Below are 20,309 nucleotides of genomic sequence, written 5' to 3' on the forward strand. Positions count from 1 at the left end.
TGAGACAAAAATATTATTTGTCCAGGCATTACATAGTTCTATATATATACCACACCGATCAAGTGTAACTTTATAACCACATATGTGTATATTAACTTAAAAGAAATGTATGTTTTGTTTTTTCCACAATTTCAGCTCTTCAAAACGTTTACAATTGTTCACATCCCCAAATGCAGTGCAAAGATGAACCCGTGGTGAATCAGCGGTCCATGCGGTTGAATTGAGTTTAATACTGGTGGTCCTTATAGGAACTTGTTTGATGATGGTCATAGTTATACCTGATCGGTGTAGATCTTCTTTGTCCACTGCAAACTGTGTTACTTACTCCTAAATGCTGTCTTGCTACATTTGTGTGCGAGAGTGAATTGAATTTAGGTTCATGTCCTTTAAAAGTACAGTAATGTTCTCCTAGAGGTGCATGTTAACCTGTGAGCAAGTCCAACAAATAGCCTTTTCTGTGTACAAAATGTCATAGCTTCAGTAGGAGACATCACCAGAATAGAGTGGTGACTTAGCACTGTGCATCTTTAGCCGAGGGAGGGGTCACTGAGCGGCGTTTGGCTGCTCCTCGTGCTCCTCTGACCTGTAAACCACATGATTGTTTTAGCATTTTCAAGTGCCCATTTCACACTTTCTCTTGTAAACAGTGTCTTCATATTAACACATATATAGTCATTGGTTCAACTATAAAGGGCTTCTTATTCCTAATCAGTCTTTATTGGATGGTGATGACATTGTTGCATGTATGTGTCTTTCTTGTGGAAAATAAACATACCCACAGCAGGGGAATTGGTTTGACCTTTTGTCACCTTGGCTCTGAGTATTTTTTTCTTTTTAGAATTCCCTCGTGCACAGCTCATTAGATGGATAGAAAAGAGCTGAGCTAGATTTTGTCTTACTACCAGTACTTTTACTTATTTTCAACATGCTGTCAAAAAATTGAATATCAATGCAGTGCTCAGCTCGCCCTTCTAATGAAATTTTGCTATTACATAAGGTCTACTACTGTTGTATTACTTCTAGATAATATCACAGGTTACTTACATGTCCTTCTCAACTTAACCCCATCAACTTGGGACTGGCACCAAGAACACAGCTTGTGACTTCTTTCTAATTGGACTAGTAATCCCAACATACTCATTGCAACAATTTATTGTAACTAAAACTGCTCTGACACAAAGGTAAAAATAAAATCTTAAAACTTAAAAGAACTGTGTGTAAGATTTAGATTTTAAGGTCCATAAACATGACCTGTGTCCCCGGTCCCCGTAACAATTTTCTTTTTACGAAACCATTGGACATGATGGCCAAGTTGTTAATTTGGATTTCCAGTTTGGTGAAATCCATTTGGTTTAATTCTAAAAGTGATCTGATCTAAATGCTCACTACCTAACCTAGCCAATCATTACTAATTGCTAGTGCAGCCACTGCAGCTCAGTGAATAAATTCTGGAGATTCTGAGCTTTCCTACGATCCATATGCTGAGAATGAGGAAAAAAAAAAAACAAAACTTGTATGTGTCCTCTATCTGCAGATTAAGGCACTAGCAACACATTCAGTTGTGTCTGTAATTTCTCTTAAACCAAGAGTGCAGACTACATATATTTCCTTTACCATCTTAGTAGTAGATTTTGAGAATGTAAACAAAGAAAAATTATCCACTGAAATGCAACCACATGAGTTTTCATAAAGACCCTTTGTTAACCTGAGTGAAGCAGGTAAATGTTGCCTGACCTCCAAAGTAAGTGGTTCCTGTTCAATCCTGAACTCTTAATTCAAATAAATTTTTTAAAAAGACAACAAAGAGCTGTTACCGTACTGGTGTTCTGGGATCTCTAAGACCATGAGAGATCCCAGATCCCAGTAATTTCATGAATCAATGGATGTCATTCTGTCCCCAGTCAACCATTGTGCTGAATAATGTGAACATAATAATCAACATTTTTAATTATTTAATTTTTGTATTTGAAGATTTTACTGAATAATACATTTGGTTCTGTTTCACAGTTAACAACCAACAACTGTGTTTGCAAAATGAAAGACAAGAAGTTGAACTGGATATACTTCCTTTAGGCAATTTTACATAGTGAAATAATTTAATGCAAAATAATACACTCCTAAAGCACTATATTCACTGTCTTTTGATTGTCGCTTCTTCAGCTTGTCCAAAGGCAGTTAATGTATTTACAGTCTTACGTCTTTAAAGAAAAAACATCAACAGACTGTGCCAACATTACATTCATTTTGTGTCCACACGCCTAAGATTGCTTTACAATTCATGCCTGGACCTTATCTTAAAAATAAATAAAAGTACAGTAGTAGTTACATTGCTTCAAAAGTTAAATTCAAAACATGAATATACATTTGGACTCCAGGTGCAGTGTTTTATTATAAATGTAACTATCGTTATGGCTTAAAATGTAGTCTCTCAATATATACAAATATATTAAAAATGAAACTTTTTCCACATTAGTGTCATTAATTTACTTGCACATGTATAGTTAACATATAAAACTTTTCAAAACATGCTTTAATTTCTTGAAATTAGCATATTAAACATGATGACATAAGCCATTTACAGTGGCACAGACGTTCCATTATATAATGATGATGCGTTTTAAATTTAAGGTAAATGTTACCCATAAAACATTTGCAATGGCTTCCGGGATTTATCCTAAACTACAAAAACACCAATCAAGCAGATGAAAATTGAACTGCATTTGAAAACCACTGGCTTAAGTAATAGCACCAAACAAAAGCATTACAGTGTACACTATGACCTGGTGGTCTGAACCTAGACTGAAATGCTACATCCATGTGATCAATTAAAAGTATTTATAAAATTAAAAAAAATCATAAAACCCAATATTCAAAAGATGCTTTACAAACTGTACATTACACAAAAACAAAAAGCTCCGCTTTGCATAAAAACAGACTTGTGTCCTGTACAATGTCCATATACAGTATAAAAGCTTATTTTCACATATATCAAGTGGACTGGGGCATGCAACAGATAGCTTGTTATCTACATACAGAATCACGTTGGATCTTGCTTCAAAGTCCCCTTTATCATCGTGTGTCATCATCACTCCCCCTTTTGGCAGCTGGTGGCATTGAGTATAGCAACGTCTGCCTCTTTGGGGAGAATCCAGTGAAATGTTGGATCTAGAGATACCCAAAGATCATTTTCATAGGTCCAGATATGGGACAGTGTGTTACCCCTCATGTGGTGTCCCAGGGCAGCTTGGGGTTTAGTGGTTCAATATGACACAGTTGGGGTCCTCTTTCTCTCGGCGCTGGAAGGCATTATGAGCCTTTTCCAAATCTGTGATCACTGCCAACAGACGGACTGGGACACTCAGACCTGCTTTTGACTTCACGTTGCACTGCGCACCTTCTACAACACATGTAAAGTAAAAAATAATTATATTAATAATCACATGAATATACCAGTAATACTACAATTTTACAAATACTGTGGTAACACTGCTTCACCAAAACTACTACAACACCATTCCACAATTACCACTATTCAGAATATACATAGCAATATATTTAATACGTTATAATGTGATCATAGAGTGTTATGAAATTGGATCAATGTTTAGTTTGGGTTATTTTATGATACATTTGAATACACATTTTGCCACCATTTGTCATTGTACATGGTTATTTTTAGAGATGCTATCTCACCTGAGTTGATCCTCTTTTCTTTATTGCTTGACTTCTGGTCAGCTTCTGAAATCTCCAGATACTTCTTCCTGCAGCAGAGCAATAATCACAGCATTACCGTGCATTATATACTTTCAACTCTGCAATCAAAATGACCAACAGTGAGATCAGACTGTTGCAACATTGCCCTCTAGTGTTCAGAGTGTAAACTGCTAGGGATTTAGTTGTGTTGTTTGTTTTTATTTTCTTCACAGACCTGAGTTTGTCCTTGCCCTGGAGTAGCTGCTTGTAAATGGTTTGGGTTTCTACATCAGGGTCCAGGGGGTCACTCCAATCACCAAGGGTAACAGCAGAGTGAGTCCGACTGCAGCCCGTAACTGAAAAAATACATCCAAAATCTCCCTTCAAAACCCAGCTTTACATATTTACCTTAATATGTAATTTTCTAGATTAAATACGCCAAATTGCTTGTTGTAATAAAATTACACTTTCTCAGTGATAGCTGGAAAAAGTCAGATATCCATGTTCCGAGAGAAATTACATAATTGTTTTATTTCAAAAGTTGTTTTGTAAAAAAAATGCTTAATTTGAAGCTATGAAGGTCAATAAAAAGTACCATTTCGGTCAGCTTGCAGACAGCACGTCCACTTGCCGCTGCGATGAGCTCCCGGGTGGAAAGAAGGCAGCATGCGCTCATTGTAGATACTGACTTTTCTGATTGCTGAGAGCCACTGGTTTAACTCATTAACATTCTAAGGGAGGAAAATGCAATTAAACACAAACTATTCAAGGTATACAAATGCAATGCTATTTTGAGATTCTGGATGGGTGTATAGTAGCAATAAGGCTTTTCAGCTTATCATCTTCTTCCTGTTGTGCAGTGATTTTCATATTTAATCTTACATTTAACTTGATGCCTTTCCAGACATTCTTATATATCAAGGCTTGTTATAGATAAAGATTATGCTTGCTTGTGGCTAGTTTGACTGTACAGTTTAATGCTGCATTAAGAGTAATAGTTAACAAACAGTGCATAGTTGTTGTACATGTGTAGGTGTGCTTTAAGTGCTGTTGACAGGCCAACCTTGCACTGGATGTATATTGTGTGCAGCTGTCCGTCGTTGTCCTGGGTGACGACCTGCATCACATTTTGCTGCTGAAAGGCATTTTCATCCACTCTCTCCACGGCACATACACACTGAATGGGAATTGAAGAGCGCACCTGCAACAATTCAGCCCACATAACAACTCCAATTAAGACAAGTGTACACAGTGGTAATCACGACTCATACTAACATATGTCAGGGGTGTAAATTGAATGTATAATGATTAGGAGGCTAATTAGCAGCATAGTATGTTGCAGTGAAATATTTTACATGCATAAGATTATCAGGAGCTATGAGACAAGAAGGGAGACCTAATGAGATCAGCGTAGCAGAAAAAGCCACTTTAAAGTGTAAATCAGCCACTTCCAATGGGAGCTTGTCTGACTGAGGCTACACTACTGCAATATGGAAGAAAGGGGCTAGGACATTGTCTAAAATCTGATTTGCAATGTTAGCATGAATATCCACAGCTTTCAATTAACCCTTGTCCTTTATTCCAATAACACAAAGCATAAGGAAGGCTCAAAGACTAAGCTTTTTCCAGGCCCACAGAGAGTGGCTGTCCCCACTCACTATTGCTCAGTTTGAGTTTGGTGAATGAGGCATCATTATCACAAGGTTAGGCAGCATACAGTAATAACTAATGATGTCCACACAAAGAGATCAACACAAATGCATTAAGCTGCGGATTACTAAAATGTTCTCTATGAAACTGCTTGATAAGTGTCCTTCAGAGGACAAGCCGGATTTATCACTGGAGCATATCAGCTGCTAATAATGGGTGAGTCACTTTAGTATGACTTTGATTCAAAAGTTTACTCATCTGTTTTTGGCTCAAAACCACAGGTCAAATGGGAAGGATTATTGTAAATACTGTAGGTTCTTGCAGTTAAACATAAGTGTAACACTTTACAATGACTCACACTGCACGCTTGATTCCTTTAAAAGCCTTACTTCTCCAATAATACACAACACTGATGATTAATAAAGATGAGTAATAGAAATCTAATATTCTAAAACCATCATTCAGTGAGTATTAATATAATTAACCAAATATTACTAATACATTACATAGTGTTTCCCTACTGGGTTTATATACACCTGAAAATATTTTTGCTTATAAAATGTGTCATATAAGTAAAGTTGGGTAGATTGCTCAGATAAGTTGTTCTACTGTTGAAGCAACCATTTTTCTACCACATAATCCAGATGACAGTACTCACCTGCCAGTCTGACGTCTTGGCATAGGACAGAGTCTCGCTGGTCAACCAGAAATACCGTTTCTTAAAGGCAAACCTGGATAACAGCTGTGGTCCTTCAGTTTTATATTTCTGCAGGTAGCCCTCTTTGACTGTGACCGAGGGCATGAAAACAGCCCTCTGCGGGACCTCTGACACTGTGAAACATGCACACATTCACACAACAGGTGTTAATAATAGTTTGACAATAGGACCAGTTCCTTGACCATGGCCTATTTTCTAATAGTTTCACATAAAGCACAGTTAAGTTTTTTTTGTGTTTTTTTACAGATCACAAACACACAAGGTGGTGCTGTAGCAGTAAAACAAATATTTTATTTTTACAGCAGTAATATTTGGGCTCAACATGCACAATAGGCACAATATGACCTAACAAGAGCCCTCTTATGTCTATCAATCCCCCCTGACCTGCACTAAATGTCAAACTGGCCTTTCAGGCTAAACAGTGGGTGTGAAACCTGATCTGCAGAAGGGGGGCGGTACTCAACCACAACCTCTGACATAAGACGACAAGAAAGCAGCTAAGACATGTAGGCTAACCAGTGTAGCGTGTGTGAGCGCTTGCAGTTTCTCACCCCAACGCCCAGCCAGCTCATTAACCATGTCTTCTCTGTCTCAGCTAGTTATGAATATTTCACACCACGCAACAGCAGTACCTCTCTATCTACCACCTGTCTCACTGCCGATAAGCTCATAGTGTGATCCCTGAACCTTAGCAGGGTAGTGCACGTGGTTAGCGTGCTTACCTGTGTCATGGTCAATATCAATTAACTTGTCCAGAAAGTCTTTCACTGAGGCCACACTGCGGAGGATAATGGGGTGTAAGGGTACCATCCACTGCTCCTTTCCATGGCCTAGCTGAAGACCCAAGTTTCCAACACTCTGTAAAGCCTGCATGAGAAAAATATATGGTTATTCTAATAGTAAGTCGTATTTTATAAAGGCCATGGTCTTGACAGTGGTAGTTTAATAAGACACATCAACACAATCCAGACAAAATCACAAAAAGTACATTTATTAACACAAATTAAGCAGTAGAAGCAGTAGAAGGAAGATTGAGTATATATATCAATATTTATTTACACTCTTTTTTACATTTTGTCTGCTGTCTTGCCTTAAGACTTTTTTGTTTCTTTTTAACTCTGTTTACAAACTGTATTTCATTTACAAAGAAGTGGACCTTGTTGTACATGCTTTTAGTGGTAAGGGAAAAATGAGCACCTGGAGAAAACCTAAACAGGGTCGATATATAAGCTGTATACAGACCCCTCCAATCCCATCTGCTCCAAGAATTTAACTTTTATCTATTTAATTTATGATATACACATAGTAATTACTGTACATTGGATAATCCAGGTGTATTGTTTCAACTGTTATAGAAAAAATGAAAATTTTCTGCACCTGTCCATAAAAGGCCTTTTAACACAGTTTAAAACAGTACAACATCTCAACTAGGAACTTAGAAATAGAAAGAAAAAAAGTTGGTCAATCCAAGAGAACTGTCTACTATATAGTTAGCTAAAAGTAGGTCCCTCAAAAACAAAAACTACAGGTCTATGGTACAGCCACCATTCTCTTATAAAACCCTACATTATGAATAACAAGAATATTTCCCCTTTATGTGACTGGAGCTGACTATTAACTTTCCCTGAGCTTTGACTGTTAGTGAAGTACACACTATATATACCTAAAAGTATGACATCAAATGGGTCCCTGTTGCCACTCCTGCTGCGTGGCCCTTTGTGGGGCCCGCACCTGGCCCGTGGAGGAGAGGAAGTCCCCTTACGACCACCTCTCTGAAGCTCCCCTTTGAACCAGGCTCAGGCCATAGCTCACAGGGGTAAAAATAGCACCTTCCCCTTTCTCTGTTCAAGACCATGGCAACAGTGCTTCAGCACCATGGACAGCAACCACCAACGCCAAGCTACTCAGGTCTAACTTTAGGTATAACTTACAACTAATACTGCTTGTAGTGATGATACTTCATTTAAAATGGGTCTAATAACATTTTTGAAATGTGGGTTTTTATCTTTAGAATTCTGATTTTCCAGTACTTTTGAGTGTTTACTACTATGACACATTTCACTGTTAATAGCCTTCATCAAAGCCCGTCTATAACATTGCATAAAACCAACCACTAAGTCTTCGAAAAGAAGAAGGTGAGAAGACAGACGGGAGCTTAAGCTTAAGTCATGATAGCTAAAAATGCTTTTCTTGTCAGTGTGGGGAAAATGGGTTTTTAATGGTGTCACGTTTCCTGGAAACTTGACCCACTTTGTTTGAAATTGGATTTGTTTGAATGACTTGGCACTACACAGTATTGCATTACTTATAAAAAAGGTTCAAATTTTGTACTCAACAAATCATGATCTGATCATTAAAACCTCCATAACTAACTGTGATTGTTTGGAAGTTCTTCAAAAGTTGTTCAAAAACTATTTAACCCTTGAGAAAATTTTGAGTATCTGAAGGTACATTTATCGTGATGACTTTGGCTGTGGTTGTTCCCATAAAATTCACACAGATGTGTGTTTTTACAGGTTTTAGACATATGTGAATTTGATCCTGACCTGACCGATTTTGGGGAAGTTTTGTAGGCACTGAGCATGTTTCAGAAATGTGTGTATCCATTGACTTCTATTATGAACTTTTTTTTTTTTTACCCTTTCTCTAAAAATCAGGGTGAAACTCATCTCTGGTTCAAGTTTTCATTTTTCTGGAGCAAACCAAATGAATATGAGTACAAATTTTGTTTTTCAAAAATGTACCAACTTCTTTGCCCCTTCCCTCCTCATTTCTATTGTGACCCTATATGAAAAATAGCCATCTTTGAAGAAATGTTGCCTAGAACCCAGCTGAGATTTTTTTTCACCAAAAATGGTGTAGATTTGTTGGTAGTGAGTACCTCTTCAAGTCTGAAGAGTTGGAGTGAAAAAAAAAAGTTTCAAATAGTGTTTCTGTGGGTCTTTGAATCACATGTCCTATATAGAAATATGTGTATTTGAGGGTGTAATTATAGTGATAACTTCACACATATGTGTGGTTTAACAGGTTTTTAGAGATATGAGTTTCATCTCGATCTGATACATTTTGGTGAGACGTTTTGTATACACTGGATGTGTTTCAGAAATGTGTGTATCCATTGACGTCCATTATAATCGCATCAGTAAATAAATATATTAAAAATATTGTATAGTATAGAATGTATGTGAAAAAACATCTTAATTTAGTACAATTATGAAAATGTCTCTAATTTCACTGAATCTGAGACTACTGCTGCTAGAAAAGGTATATTAAAAGAATAAAAAGATTTTTTTCTATGCAAATTATAGTGAAAATAAAACTATGCATTTATAATGGAAGCATCATATGCTGCCATTATAAACACATGGGGTTTTTTTTGCATGCATTATAAACGCATGGTTACGATTTTCTCAGTTTGAACAAAACCTTTTTGTTCAAACTAACATTGTACCCAAAAAAGAAAAAATTGTTTCAGATGGGAGAGCCAGTCACAAGAAAAAAGTCAGTTACAGTTACAGTATACGCCATGGATTTAAGGGCTCATGGAAAATGTGACAACTTTGTGAAGAAAAAATAAATATTGCATTTTACATAATTGTATATAGATTTCAATAGGAAAACATAAAATAACAGGGAAAAGCCTTTTTTAGGGTTTTAATAAAAGGGGATTGTCAAAATAAGCATTTTGTAATAGGAGTCTATGGAGCACAATGCAACTAGTTTTATACAAAAACAAAACATGCACAAAAGTCAATCTTAGAAGGTTATTCACACTGATAACCAGAGTAGAAAAATATAATATTATTGAATTATCGCTGTTGTGGAAAAATTACAGTTCTACTTGAAAAGTAATCCATTTGCGAAGCTCGGTGAGTTTTGAAATACAAGAAAAAAGGTTTATTGTTTGTTACAGCAGATACAGACAGGACAGGGCCCAGGCCTGCCCTGGCCACAGACTGGTAGCCTCCCGGCCTCTCCCCCAGTTCCCCTCTCAGTCTAAGTCCAAGTCTAAACCCAACCACCAACCGTTTTGAGTTTTGAGTTTTGCTTTGTTTTTCTTCTATAAATAACCTTATATGGGACAGACTGACCTACCTGTGCATGCATCTCTATTAATTATTATTTCGTGAAGTTATTTTGATTTACCTTCAAATTACTTCCACAGAAACAAATTACATGTACTACCATTCACGTCAATATAAACAGAACTTTAAGCTGCTATTATTTTTTCCCCAGCTCTTACTGCAATTGGGATGTCTAGACCAAGCTAAATTATTCATGTTGTGTTTATTTCTGGATAGATTTAAATGCATGTTTTGAGTGATACCTTGGCCAGTAGTAACAGTGTCCGGCTCGTGCGGGTGTCAGCGTGCTGGTCCCTCAGCTGAAACAGTTTGGGCGTGAGGATCGCAGGAGCAAAAAAACGGAGGAAGAAGAATCCACTGATGGCCAAATACTTCACATCCTGAAAATATTTATCACATGCACAAACACAAACGTTACCAACATTATTGCATTGGGTGGTAAAATTGATAAAAGTAGCTATAATAATGCTTAAAGGCGGGGTACCACCTTGACAGAAAGTTGTACGTGTCTATAGCAATATTGAAAAAAATGAATATCTTTAAAAGGATTGCAATGACAATAATAGGTCCATTCAACAGAAATGTGTTAAAACATGTCTTTATACCTGTGTTTGCGGCATTTTTGCATTGTAAATTATATAACATAAATATACTTAACATTCAAATTTTGCATATCTTCAAAACAACATTCACAATATAATCGTTATTTCGATAACCTGCCCACCTTTAGTCACAGATAATAATTTTATTTAAATACTTCCTCCTTCCATGGTTTGAAAATTAGGGAACCTAATTTTAACTAAGAGTGAGGGTTATTATAAAATACTCCTAAATGTAACAAACTTATTGGGTTTTTTATTATCCATTTAGCTCAAGAACTATAGAAGAACATTCAACATACAAACTTAATGTGAAATCAATTGGCTGCTAAAGGCTTTCTATTAGAGACATCCAGGCTGACCTCGTTCTCAGGTTCAGTAAATTGCTCCTCGACCCTCTTGTGCAGTTGTTTGAAGGCCACTCTCATGACGGGCGGACACTGATCGACTGAGTTCACGATGGAGTCGATGATGCTGGTTAAATAAATCTGCAGCATCTCCACACTGCTGTCCCGCACCTCAGCCTCGGACATGCCACCCTTAAAGGATATCCGCCTTAAGAGGGAAGAACAAGCAATCACACTTTGTTCAATTATCTTGAAACTGTTCTGTATTTTCTTTGACTCTTTTTAAAACCACATCATGGAAGAAAAGTTCACTGGGCATATGGTTTTACACTGGATGCTTTGAGGCTAGTTTGTACTGATAATATGGAAATGGCAGTATCTACAGTGTTGCGTCAATTGAATGTTTAAAATATTTAATGATTGTGCCCCTCCTAACACAACCTGGTGTTTATCCTGTCTTAAAAAATATACACACAGTGCACTGGTGAGCCCATCTGCCAGGATTTATGAGATTGCATCCATGATTATAATCCATGACAATTTTTGCTTTCATAATTATACAAGCTGGCAGCTTTGATTATTGATTTTGCCAATCCCTGGTGCATGCCAAGCACACCAGAGTGTACAGAGAAAGATAAATAGACTCTATGACGGCTGCAGTCATTGCTGATCCTGGATCTGCCCCTCCCGCTCTGATGGATATCTCTGGGGGTTCAGACCAGTTGCCAGGCAACAGACTTCTCTCCTTTTACTTTTTTTTTTTTCTTTTGCACCAATGTCTTCCTCTTAGGGGCAAAGTATAACAGGAAGCAGATTGTCTCCAGTGGCAGCTTTCCATTTGACCATTTTAACGCCTACGTCGTGAACTGCACACACCAAATTCCCATGTGTAACATGTGTCACGCAGCACCAGCATCCAGAATAGTTCAATGATTTTAGGTTTGAAAAGAGAAGCTGAACATGCTGAGTGTCTTTACCTGAGTCTGTTCAAGTCGATCTTGCATGGATCCAGTTCAATGTACTTCTTCTCATCAAAGATCCGGTTGATGATTGGCTTCAGGACTTCATGGAGATAGAGCATGCCAACAGCCTGGCAACAAAAACATGCAGCAAAGTACTTTATCTTGCCATATTTTAAACATACAAATGAACCTCTCCAGTATGTAAGACATTTTTACATTTTACACACCTTCATGAACTGTTCCATTGCTTTGGAGGCAAGGGAGTTGGACCGAAATAATGTGTTAGGATCAGCTGCAAAACAGGTAAAATATTATTAATTATCCAAAAAATAATAATGAATCATTTTTAATTAAGAGGTTACAAGCTGTATAAAAATACCTCTGGCTAAGCAATTATGTCTATCAAGGTGCCTTAATATGTTATGTTAAGTATGTTAAAGACCATCTGAATGAATTTGAAAGCGGACACCGCTACAGACATCTTGATTATTTATGTATTCATTGCCACTTCATGTGACTTTTTCCTGTCCCAACTCCTTCAACACAGAAAACACTGTAAATAAAGCCTGAAATTTACATTTTACTTTACATGCAGCATCTAATTCACATCTAAAACACATTTATACACGTTTCTAGGGGAAATATCCCTTACAAATGTGAAAACCAATACAGCTAGCAATGAATTGTTGCCCAGCTAACCAGACCTGAGACCTCTTCACCTTTCTAAATCTTTCTAAAAATCTTTCAAAACCACTTTTATCGTTTTTATGAGCATGACAAAAGGAAACAGGTAGTGTTAGATACTGTATATAATTAAACAAAATAATGTGCAATCATTTTGTAAATCCATACATTACATTTATTTGATGCTACACAATGATATAATTAGCTTGTCTGACTCAGAAATGTTGTCAAACTGGGAGACACACTAAGCTCTGTGCTGCATTACATAAATTCTTCACGGTGACAATGCCGATATAGCCATGGCAACAATGACTTAATTTTCAGCATTTTTTTTTTTTTTTTTCTGTATATGGGTGGGTGGGCGGTGTAAAGTATTTCCTGTATCGTTTTGTTTGACAATCTTCTACAATCAATTAGGCATTAGTCATTAACATTGCCTTCAAATAGAAAGGTAAGACTTCAAATACAATTGAGGAAGAATGATATGTTTTCAAAAAATACGATTGTGCAATATGAATGAATGAAATATAAATATACAATATTACAGATTCTATTTCTCACAACTAGTCAACTCCATGTAAGCCTGGTTCAAATTTACATCTTCTTACCTGAATAGTGGGGCAGTCAATTAAGTAAGAGCTTATAACTACTAACTAACAAGCAAATAACCCACCAGTTATATTGAAAACTGAGCCAATACCTCCAAAGTATCTATTCCTTAATCAAGCACAGTTTGAATAGTGAGTCGTTGCTATAGAAACTCTTTGCTTATTATCTGACAGTAACAGAGAAAACCCGTCGACGGCGCAAAACTGAGTGTGAATTACAACATGGGGACGTGTTGTGGAGGCTTCACATGACTAACACACAAACCATGGAGAACAAACGCACTGTTGTGGTGAGTAAGTGATTGTCATTAGGGCCATAAATACAGCACTGGTAGGTTTTTATGCCCACGCAAAACATGAGTAGCCGCATCCTTTAACAGGTCAGTGCAGAAGGGAAAAACCACTTTGTCCAAACTATGATTTTGTCAGATATTCAGGGTGAATGTTGGAATTCACACAATATTTTTAGATGTTAACTTTGAACTTTAATGTTAGGTGTAAATCTATATTAGTCAGAATAGTACTTTTTTCAAAAATTAAACTGGTAAAGTTATAATTTTAATATAACAATTAACACTCAAGGGGCTCTAATAAATATTTGCAATAAAATAAACACATGGTGGTATGAAATATATTTGAATATTAATAACATACATTTGTGCAGCACTTTACTTTACTACACTTTTACTACACCCCACCATGTCCAACAACAGCAGTATTCATTGGTAGAAGCTGAGATTGAACTGCCAACATTCAGGTTGAACGCTCTGACCACTGAGTCACTGCAACCCCTTATGAAAGGCCAGAATTTGTTCACCCTTATATCTGATCGCCCAGAATATAATCAATGTAAGGGTGACCACCTGCCCATCTTTTGGTTGTCCTGCATAGCCATTTAGGCCCTTGTTTCTTCGCCCCACTTATTTAGAGAATATCCAACTTTTTTCAATGATGCCACATGAATCATAAAAAGTGAGATTTAAATACATTTTTTGCTGATTATTTTGTTCTTGCAAAGAAGTCACATTTTTGGTGTAGGCATTCAGAGTTGTAAAATATTGGGACTACTGCTATTCAAATATCTGTATTAAGATTTATAAAAACTAAAAATCATACTGTGTTATTGCAGTTATTGTCTATGAGCTAAAATTTCCAGATTCCATCAGTCTGTATCCCAAAACATTAGGGAAAAAACATCTTAAATAAGATAATATGTTCATAAGTATTTGTCTTGATTCGAGCACATTTTCTTAAAACAAGATTTGCCAATAGAACAATTTGCCAAATAATTTTTTGCTTATTTCAAGTATGAAATAGTATTTGTCTCTTCATTTCAAGTGAGAAATTTCTTGTTGTTCTTTCTTGTTGTTTTCGTATTATAAGTAAAAAAAGACATTTTGATTTTGTGCTTTGTGCTTGTTCCATTGGCAAATCTTGTCAAAATGTACTTAAATCAAGACAAATACTACTTAAATCAAGCACTTGTTAACTTATTGTGTTATTTTTTCCACATGAACATGTCCTTGTTCTATAATTAGAGAGGCTCATTCTAATCAATGGAGTTTTACAATGTATACATTGTAATGAAAAAAGAAAAGTACAAGCTCTTCATTGTGTTACTCATAAAAGATCTGAGCTCACTTGTGTGGTTGACCTCACGGGTGTTGAGGTAATCCAAGAATGGCACCACGAGGCCTTGGCCCAGGTAAATCTTTACCAGCGTCATGGCCACATCCTGACGGCTCTCTACTGTGGTCACTTCCTCCAACATAGTCAGAGCACTAGTCTCCTCCACCTGGTGATAGAACAACAGGCTCAATTACAAACCACAACACACACAAGGATATATTACTAATTCAGTCATTAGTAACTAAGAAAACCACACAGTATTACACACAATACCAGGACGTACGTCTGTAGGAGAGATGACTGACTCTACCAAAAGGTCAATAAGAGGCGTATAATACACTGAGGGCAAAATACGGTCCTCCACCAAACGCACTTTGAGACGCAGCGCCCCGAGTTTACCACTGGAAGATAAAATGAAGCAAACACAAAATATAGGTATAATATAAAAATATAGGTTATTATAAGATTTGACTGTGATGAGTACACATCTAGATGGGGACAAGGGTCTGTATTTATCCAACCAAACTCAAAATGAAGTTAAAAACAGTACTTCTAGCTGCCCCATCACAAAAATGCTGTTACGTCATAAGCCAAATTTAGCAACATCCTACATTTCAGAATAGAATAGATAAAAGCTAAATAATGCATACATATTACAGAGACAATGGCAGAAACACTGCTACAGAAAGTGTACCTGTAAGGACAATTTAAATGCATTATAAGCAGGGCATCACTCACTGAATGGTTTAAAATAACACACTAATTGCTGCTTCAGGTTCCCAGCTTGGAAGTACTCAGACAATCAATTCACAGTACAACTCATAAACAGAACACACATTCTCACCCAGCATCAACCTCATTGTTTCCCAAGGGCAGCAAACGAAACCATCCCTCCAGATGAGGTGACTTGTGTAAACACGCTGAAGGGATTTCCACCTGCCAATAGACAATTAGCCAAGTGGAATATTGGTTGGTCGCACATATACAACAATGACACCGTACAAAAACTATTTTAAATGTTATAAATGATAACTTACTTTCCCCAAAAAATCATTCTTGCCAACCATGTCCCAGTCCCACACTTCCACAGTGAAAGGGCCCTCTTCACACAGCTCTTCTGGGTCAAGCTCCAGCTCAAGAGTCTCCCCCCAGTGAGGAAACCGTGTCTTTTTAATAATCTGAACCCAAAACACGTGGCACAAATAAATCCTCTTTATGCCATATGTCATACAATATTTTCTCCTCCCGCAGTGAATGACATCAGAGGGACAAGACGCTGTGACCTGAGCACAGACAGAACATGATGTACACAGACAGCTTACCGAGGTCTCTGCACTGTGGTTGTTAAATATGACTCTTGCAAAAGGATCAGAGGTGCCAGAGGTGTCTCTCGGGGCAAGATCTCTGAAAAACAAAACATAAACACTCAAAAAGAACATTTTAAGTGTTAAATGTTTCCCACAAAAAAGGAAGACTTGGATGGCTGTGCTTTATAGTTATTTAAAGTTTAAAGTAATTCAGCTAAACATAACCTTGTGCTGAAGCCCTGATTGGCATGTTCATTAGCGACATGTCAGAAAGATAGATCTTGCAGCCTGGGACACACAGATGGGGCATTGACTAAATGGTGTGATAGCAGCAGAAGACTCTGCTGAGTAGTGAAGAGGCTTGGGGCATAATTGATAAGGTTAATCTATACAACAGTTAAAACAATAACAGGACACTGTTATACAGGATACTGTTTGTACTACGTACTATGTAAACAAGGTCAATTTAAAGCACCACCAATTATGTAAAAATGACATAAATGGCATTTTTTGGTATAATCTAGTATACTCTAGAGCAGCGTTAACTCCTGTGATTGTGTTACCTGGCTTCGATGACTTGACATCTTAGGCTGATCTTCTCTGAGTGTTTGAGCAGGACCAAACTAAGGCGGATCTCCCCTTGGACTTCTTCATTTGGGTCGACCCTTGTTAAGTTCAGCCAGCTGTCCAAACCTAAAGCAATAGTATTAAAAATGCTATTATGCATTTCTATTAATTTGAAGAGTAAACCAAATATCAATAATTATGAATTATTAATTAATTAAGGGTAGCTATAGTGTGACAGACTAGACTCTAGATATTCTTATGAAGGAGGAACTGACTCAGTAGCAACATGTAGCAATGAATCATAGATTTGAAGGCCATGCCAGCCAGGTGGTGCTTAAGAGTGGCATCAACAAGCTGCTGATAAATACAAAATGGTTTTTAACCCTTTTATGTTTTGAGGCACAAAGTTAAAGATGGGTATTGCTTAAGAAGTATGAGAGCTACATACCAAGAAAGTATAACACGAAGGCCTCTGATAAATTGGGGGAATAACAGAGATTGAGTCTTTATTGAAGCACCTGTTTGTGGGTGGATTATATTAAGGAGCAGAGAGTGTTATGCTCTCAGAGGAGATTTGCTACATGTAGGAGAAAAGCGTCCAAATCGTGATTGCTATATGAACATACACAAAATTTCCAAATGGCAGCTCCTCTAGTTTATTCCTTATGTGCAGTGTGTGTATGTGGCCTGAAAAATATATATTTGTGTAGAAAAACAATGATGATGCCCATACTGAAGTAAAACACAGTGTTGGCCACACTGCAGACATTCCCATAAACTGTAAAGCAGGCTGGCTCCTCAGTGGCTCTGACTTTTGCCCCGTGTTGTTATAGGAATATGTGGATGTTTACCCTCAAAGCAACAGCCATGCACTCCAGACATTATTAATTACTCTGCATGCCCCTTTCCATAGCTTTACCTTTAGCTTGAGATCCAATAGCTTCCTTGGTCAAAGTAATCTTACCAATCACATCATCATGGCTGCAGTGAAAGAAGAAAATTGGTTAACAAATTTACAAAACTGGTTTGTTCTAGTTAGAAATTTAACAGAATGCACTCGTTATAAGGAAAAACACGACCTAATCACTCCTGTGAGCTACCATCTGTCCAATACTGTTTACCTGTTTCAAAGATTTGAGTCTTTCCATGATTTAATGTGATCCTTTAACCCAACGCATTAATTAATCAGCCCAGAAATAGCTTGGAAAACCGCAACTTAATCATGTCCACTATCCCAGGACCTGAATGTAAAAATGAAATTACTGAGGAACAGATGTGAATATTACCCAATCGTGTCTTCATCCATGACATGAAAAGACAGCGAGTGAAATCCCATCGGGAGGTGCAGCGTGTACTCCTCACCCCAGAAAGGATTAAGGTTCTTCCACACTGTGGCTGTCCTGGAACAGGTAGACAACTCACAGTACACACCATATGTCTACTAATACGGCCTTTACGCATATTTTACTAAGCCAAATAAATTGTATTCATTTTCTTGTCCTAGATTTTTGGGAGAGCTAATTTCACAATAACAGTAAATGTGAGGCACTAGAAAACCTTTTGAACATTTTTTTATGTTAAGGTTGCTGACGAACTCCTAGCCAGAGTGAAAACACAAGCAATTAAAACAGTCAAAGAGCACTAAATACTTTGTACTATAAATTTTTTGTTTGTTTCCCAGTTAAAGACTATATATTTAGTAAAATGCAAAGCCTGATTCATTGCTCCTGTCTACTTTTGGAGATGCTGGTTGCACAAACAATAACCCCTGGCCTTTTTTTTTTACAAAATGTCATTTTGTTAGGTGAGAAAGTAAACTGTTTGCTTTACTTAAAGTTTTACTTAGTAACACTCAACAAACTTATCCCATTTAAGGTTCAAAGTGATGCAAAGACAATACTCCATAAAGTGTAATTATTTAACATGCTTGAGACAAATGGGCGAACATTTTTAAATAGATCAGGCAGTGAGTTAAGTAGTTAGATAGCTCAAAGCATACTGTGTCTGTGGTCTTAACTATTAATCACTGTTTTAGCGAGTGGGCCGAGCTATTTCCCACTTGTGTTCGCTGTCACATTATCTGTGAACATCATACAGTCATTTAGGCAGAAACTCAACCACAAGTACTAGATAATTAGTGAGAGTGTTATAGTGACTCATTGTGCTGTGTCCCGCACTATACCAGATGGATCAGGAGCTACTGTACTCGCCTCCTGTTCTTGTTAATGGCCACAACTTTTAAGCATTGGCAAAATCCATATGATTCTGATAGTGAAAGAAAGGGTCAGTATTAAAGAAGGGGACAGTATTAAAACAAAAAATAAATCATATGAATATGTGCATCTTCCTCTGAGTGGTTCCTGTTTATTAAAAATTAGCTAATTGATGCATCCTCTCCATGGTTACCTGTGGTTGTTTTTGAGCCAAACCAGGATAAGGTTTTCTATGTTGGAGGAGCCATGCTGTTGGCACCACTATTACTAACCAAACACCACAACTCCACCTTGTTTAAATACATTCGCCTGTAGATTACAGCCTAATACACGGATCTCTAGCTATTATAAATAAAACTACATGCACACAGGACAACAGTGGACACTCACCTGGCCACTACTTCATTGTCAACTTTAACAATGCAGTAAGGGTCACTTGTTCCAGACCTAGTTATCAAAATATATTAAACAAAAGAGAAAAGACTATGATTATACAGCCCAAGGTTTAAAAGCAGACTCACAGTGCATAACTCACATTACATTCATGCTTTTTGATTAGCTTTAATTAAAGAAATGAATGTTATCTCATGTCTCACCTATCCAGAAATGCCAGCGGTAAAGGCTTTACTTACACATCTTTGGCTGGGAGATTCCTGCCCTCCACGATCCGAAAATAAAGAGAAGTATTTCTAGCCATTTTGGAGGTTTAACAGATCAAGCGATATCTCCTGTTTCCATGTGCGTGCTCTTAAACAGCTCTTCTCTTCCGCAGCTGAGTTTTCTTCATTTCATAGTGACGGCGCACAGCCCACCAGTAGCGCGCCACAGAGACGCGCAGGAGTCACTCAGTCAGTCCAGAAGGTTACACAGCGAGGCAACTGTGTGGGCAACTGGATTTGATTTGGCGATGTCACGGTGACCCCCAGCAGCCCCTCCTTAAGCCTAAAGACAGGTCAATAAAACACTGCAAAAATGTGCCTGATTCTGTATGAAAAGTCTCTCTTAGATGAAGCCGACGTACCTTCCCCATTCACAAAAGGACCGTGAAATGCGACGACGCCTTTTTACAGCATCATGTGTGTTTTGTAAATGTCTGCTGGTGGTGTTGCGCGTGTGTGGTCGTACCTGATGAGCGTTAGGTTCTTTAAACGTGACACGCTTCGCCACCTGGCGGCCAGTGCGCGCTACTGCTGTCTCGACATAAGGAAATCTAGACAGGCGTTTTATAAGACAGCCAAAGGGTCCTC

General features: G+C 37.5%; 1 protein-coding gene across 1 annotated transcript; it reads right to left on the bottom strand.

Moving 5' to 3' along the window:
* Positions 1–1,936: 1,936 nt before the first annotated feature.
* On the bottom strand, positions 1,937–20,168 carry LOC117376012 (rasGAP-activating-like protein 1). Its single transcript, XM_055224049.1, has 22 exons — positions 20,084–20,168; positions 19,695–20,004; positions 19,453–19,509; positions 18,136–18,249; positions 17,769–17,830; positions 16,846–16,975; positions 16,298–16,379; positions 16,013–16,153; positions 15,820–15,911; positions 15,259–15,376; positions 14,988–15,141; positions 12,282–12,346; positions 12,070–12,182; positions 11,108–11,300; positions 10,389–10,526; positions 6,784–6,928; positions 6,002–6,174; positions 4,757–4,894; positions 4,289–4,424; positions 3,929–4,049; positions 3,694–3,761; positions 1,937–3,397 (listed from the first exon to the last, which is right to left on the bottom strand). The coding sequence occupies exons 2-22, from the start codon at positions 19,757–19,759 to the stop codon at positions 3,252–3,254; spliced, it is 2,451 nt and encodes an 816-aa protein (XP_055080024.1). The 5' UTR covers positions 19,760–20,004; positions 20,084–20,168; the 3' UTR covers positions 1,937–3,251.
* Positions 20,169–20,309: the final 141 nt, after the last annotated feature.

This window comes from Periophthalmus magnuspinnatus, chromosome 9 (assembly GCF_009829125.3).
Source record: "Periophthalmus magnuspinnatus isolate fPerMag1 chromosome 9, fPerMag1.2.pri, whole genome shotgun sequence".
Taxonomy (NCBI): Eukaryota; Metazoa; Chordata; class Actinopteri; order Gobiiformes; family Gobiidae; genus Periophthalmus; species Periophthalmus magnuspinnatus.

What these genes read in the sequence shown, in the direction of transcription:
- LOC117376012 (XM_055224049.1), bottom strand. Translation starts at nt 19,759, where the DNA reads ATGGCTAGAAATACTTCTCTTTATTTTCGGATCGTGGAGGGCAGGAAT. An exon ending in GACAATGAAGTAGTGGCCAG is followed by an intron (nt 18,250 to 19,452) that starts GTGAGTGTCCAC and finishes TACCTGTTCCAG; the next exon opens with GACAGCCACAGTGTGGAAGA. An exon ending in CCAAGACGTCAGACTGGCAG is followed by an intron (nt 4,895 to 6,001) that starts GTGAGTACTGTC and finishes GAATTGTTGCAG; the next exon opens with GTGCGCTCTTCAATTCCCAT.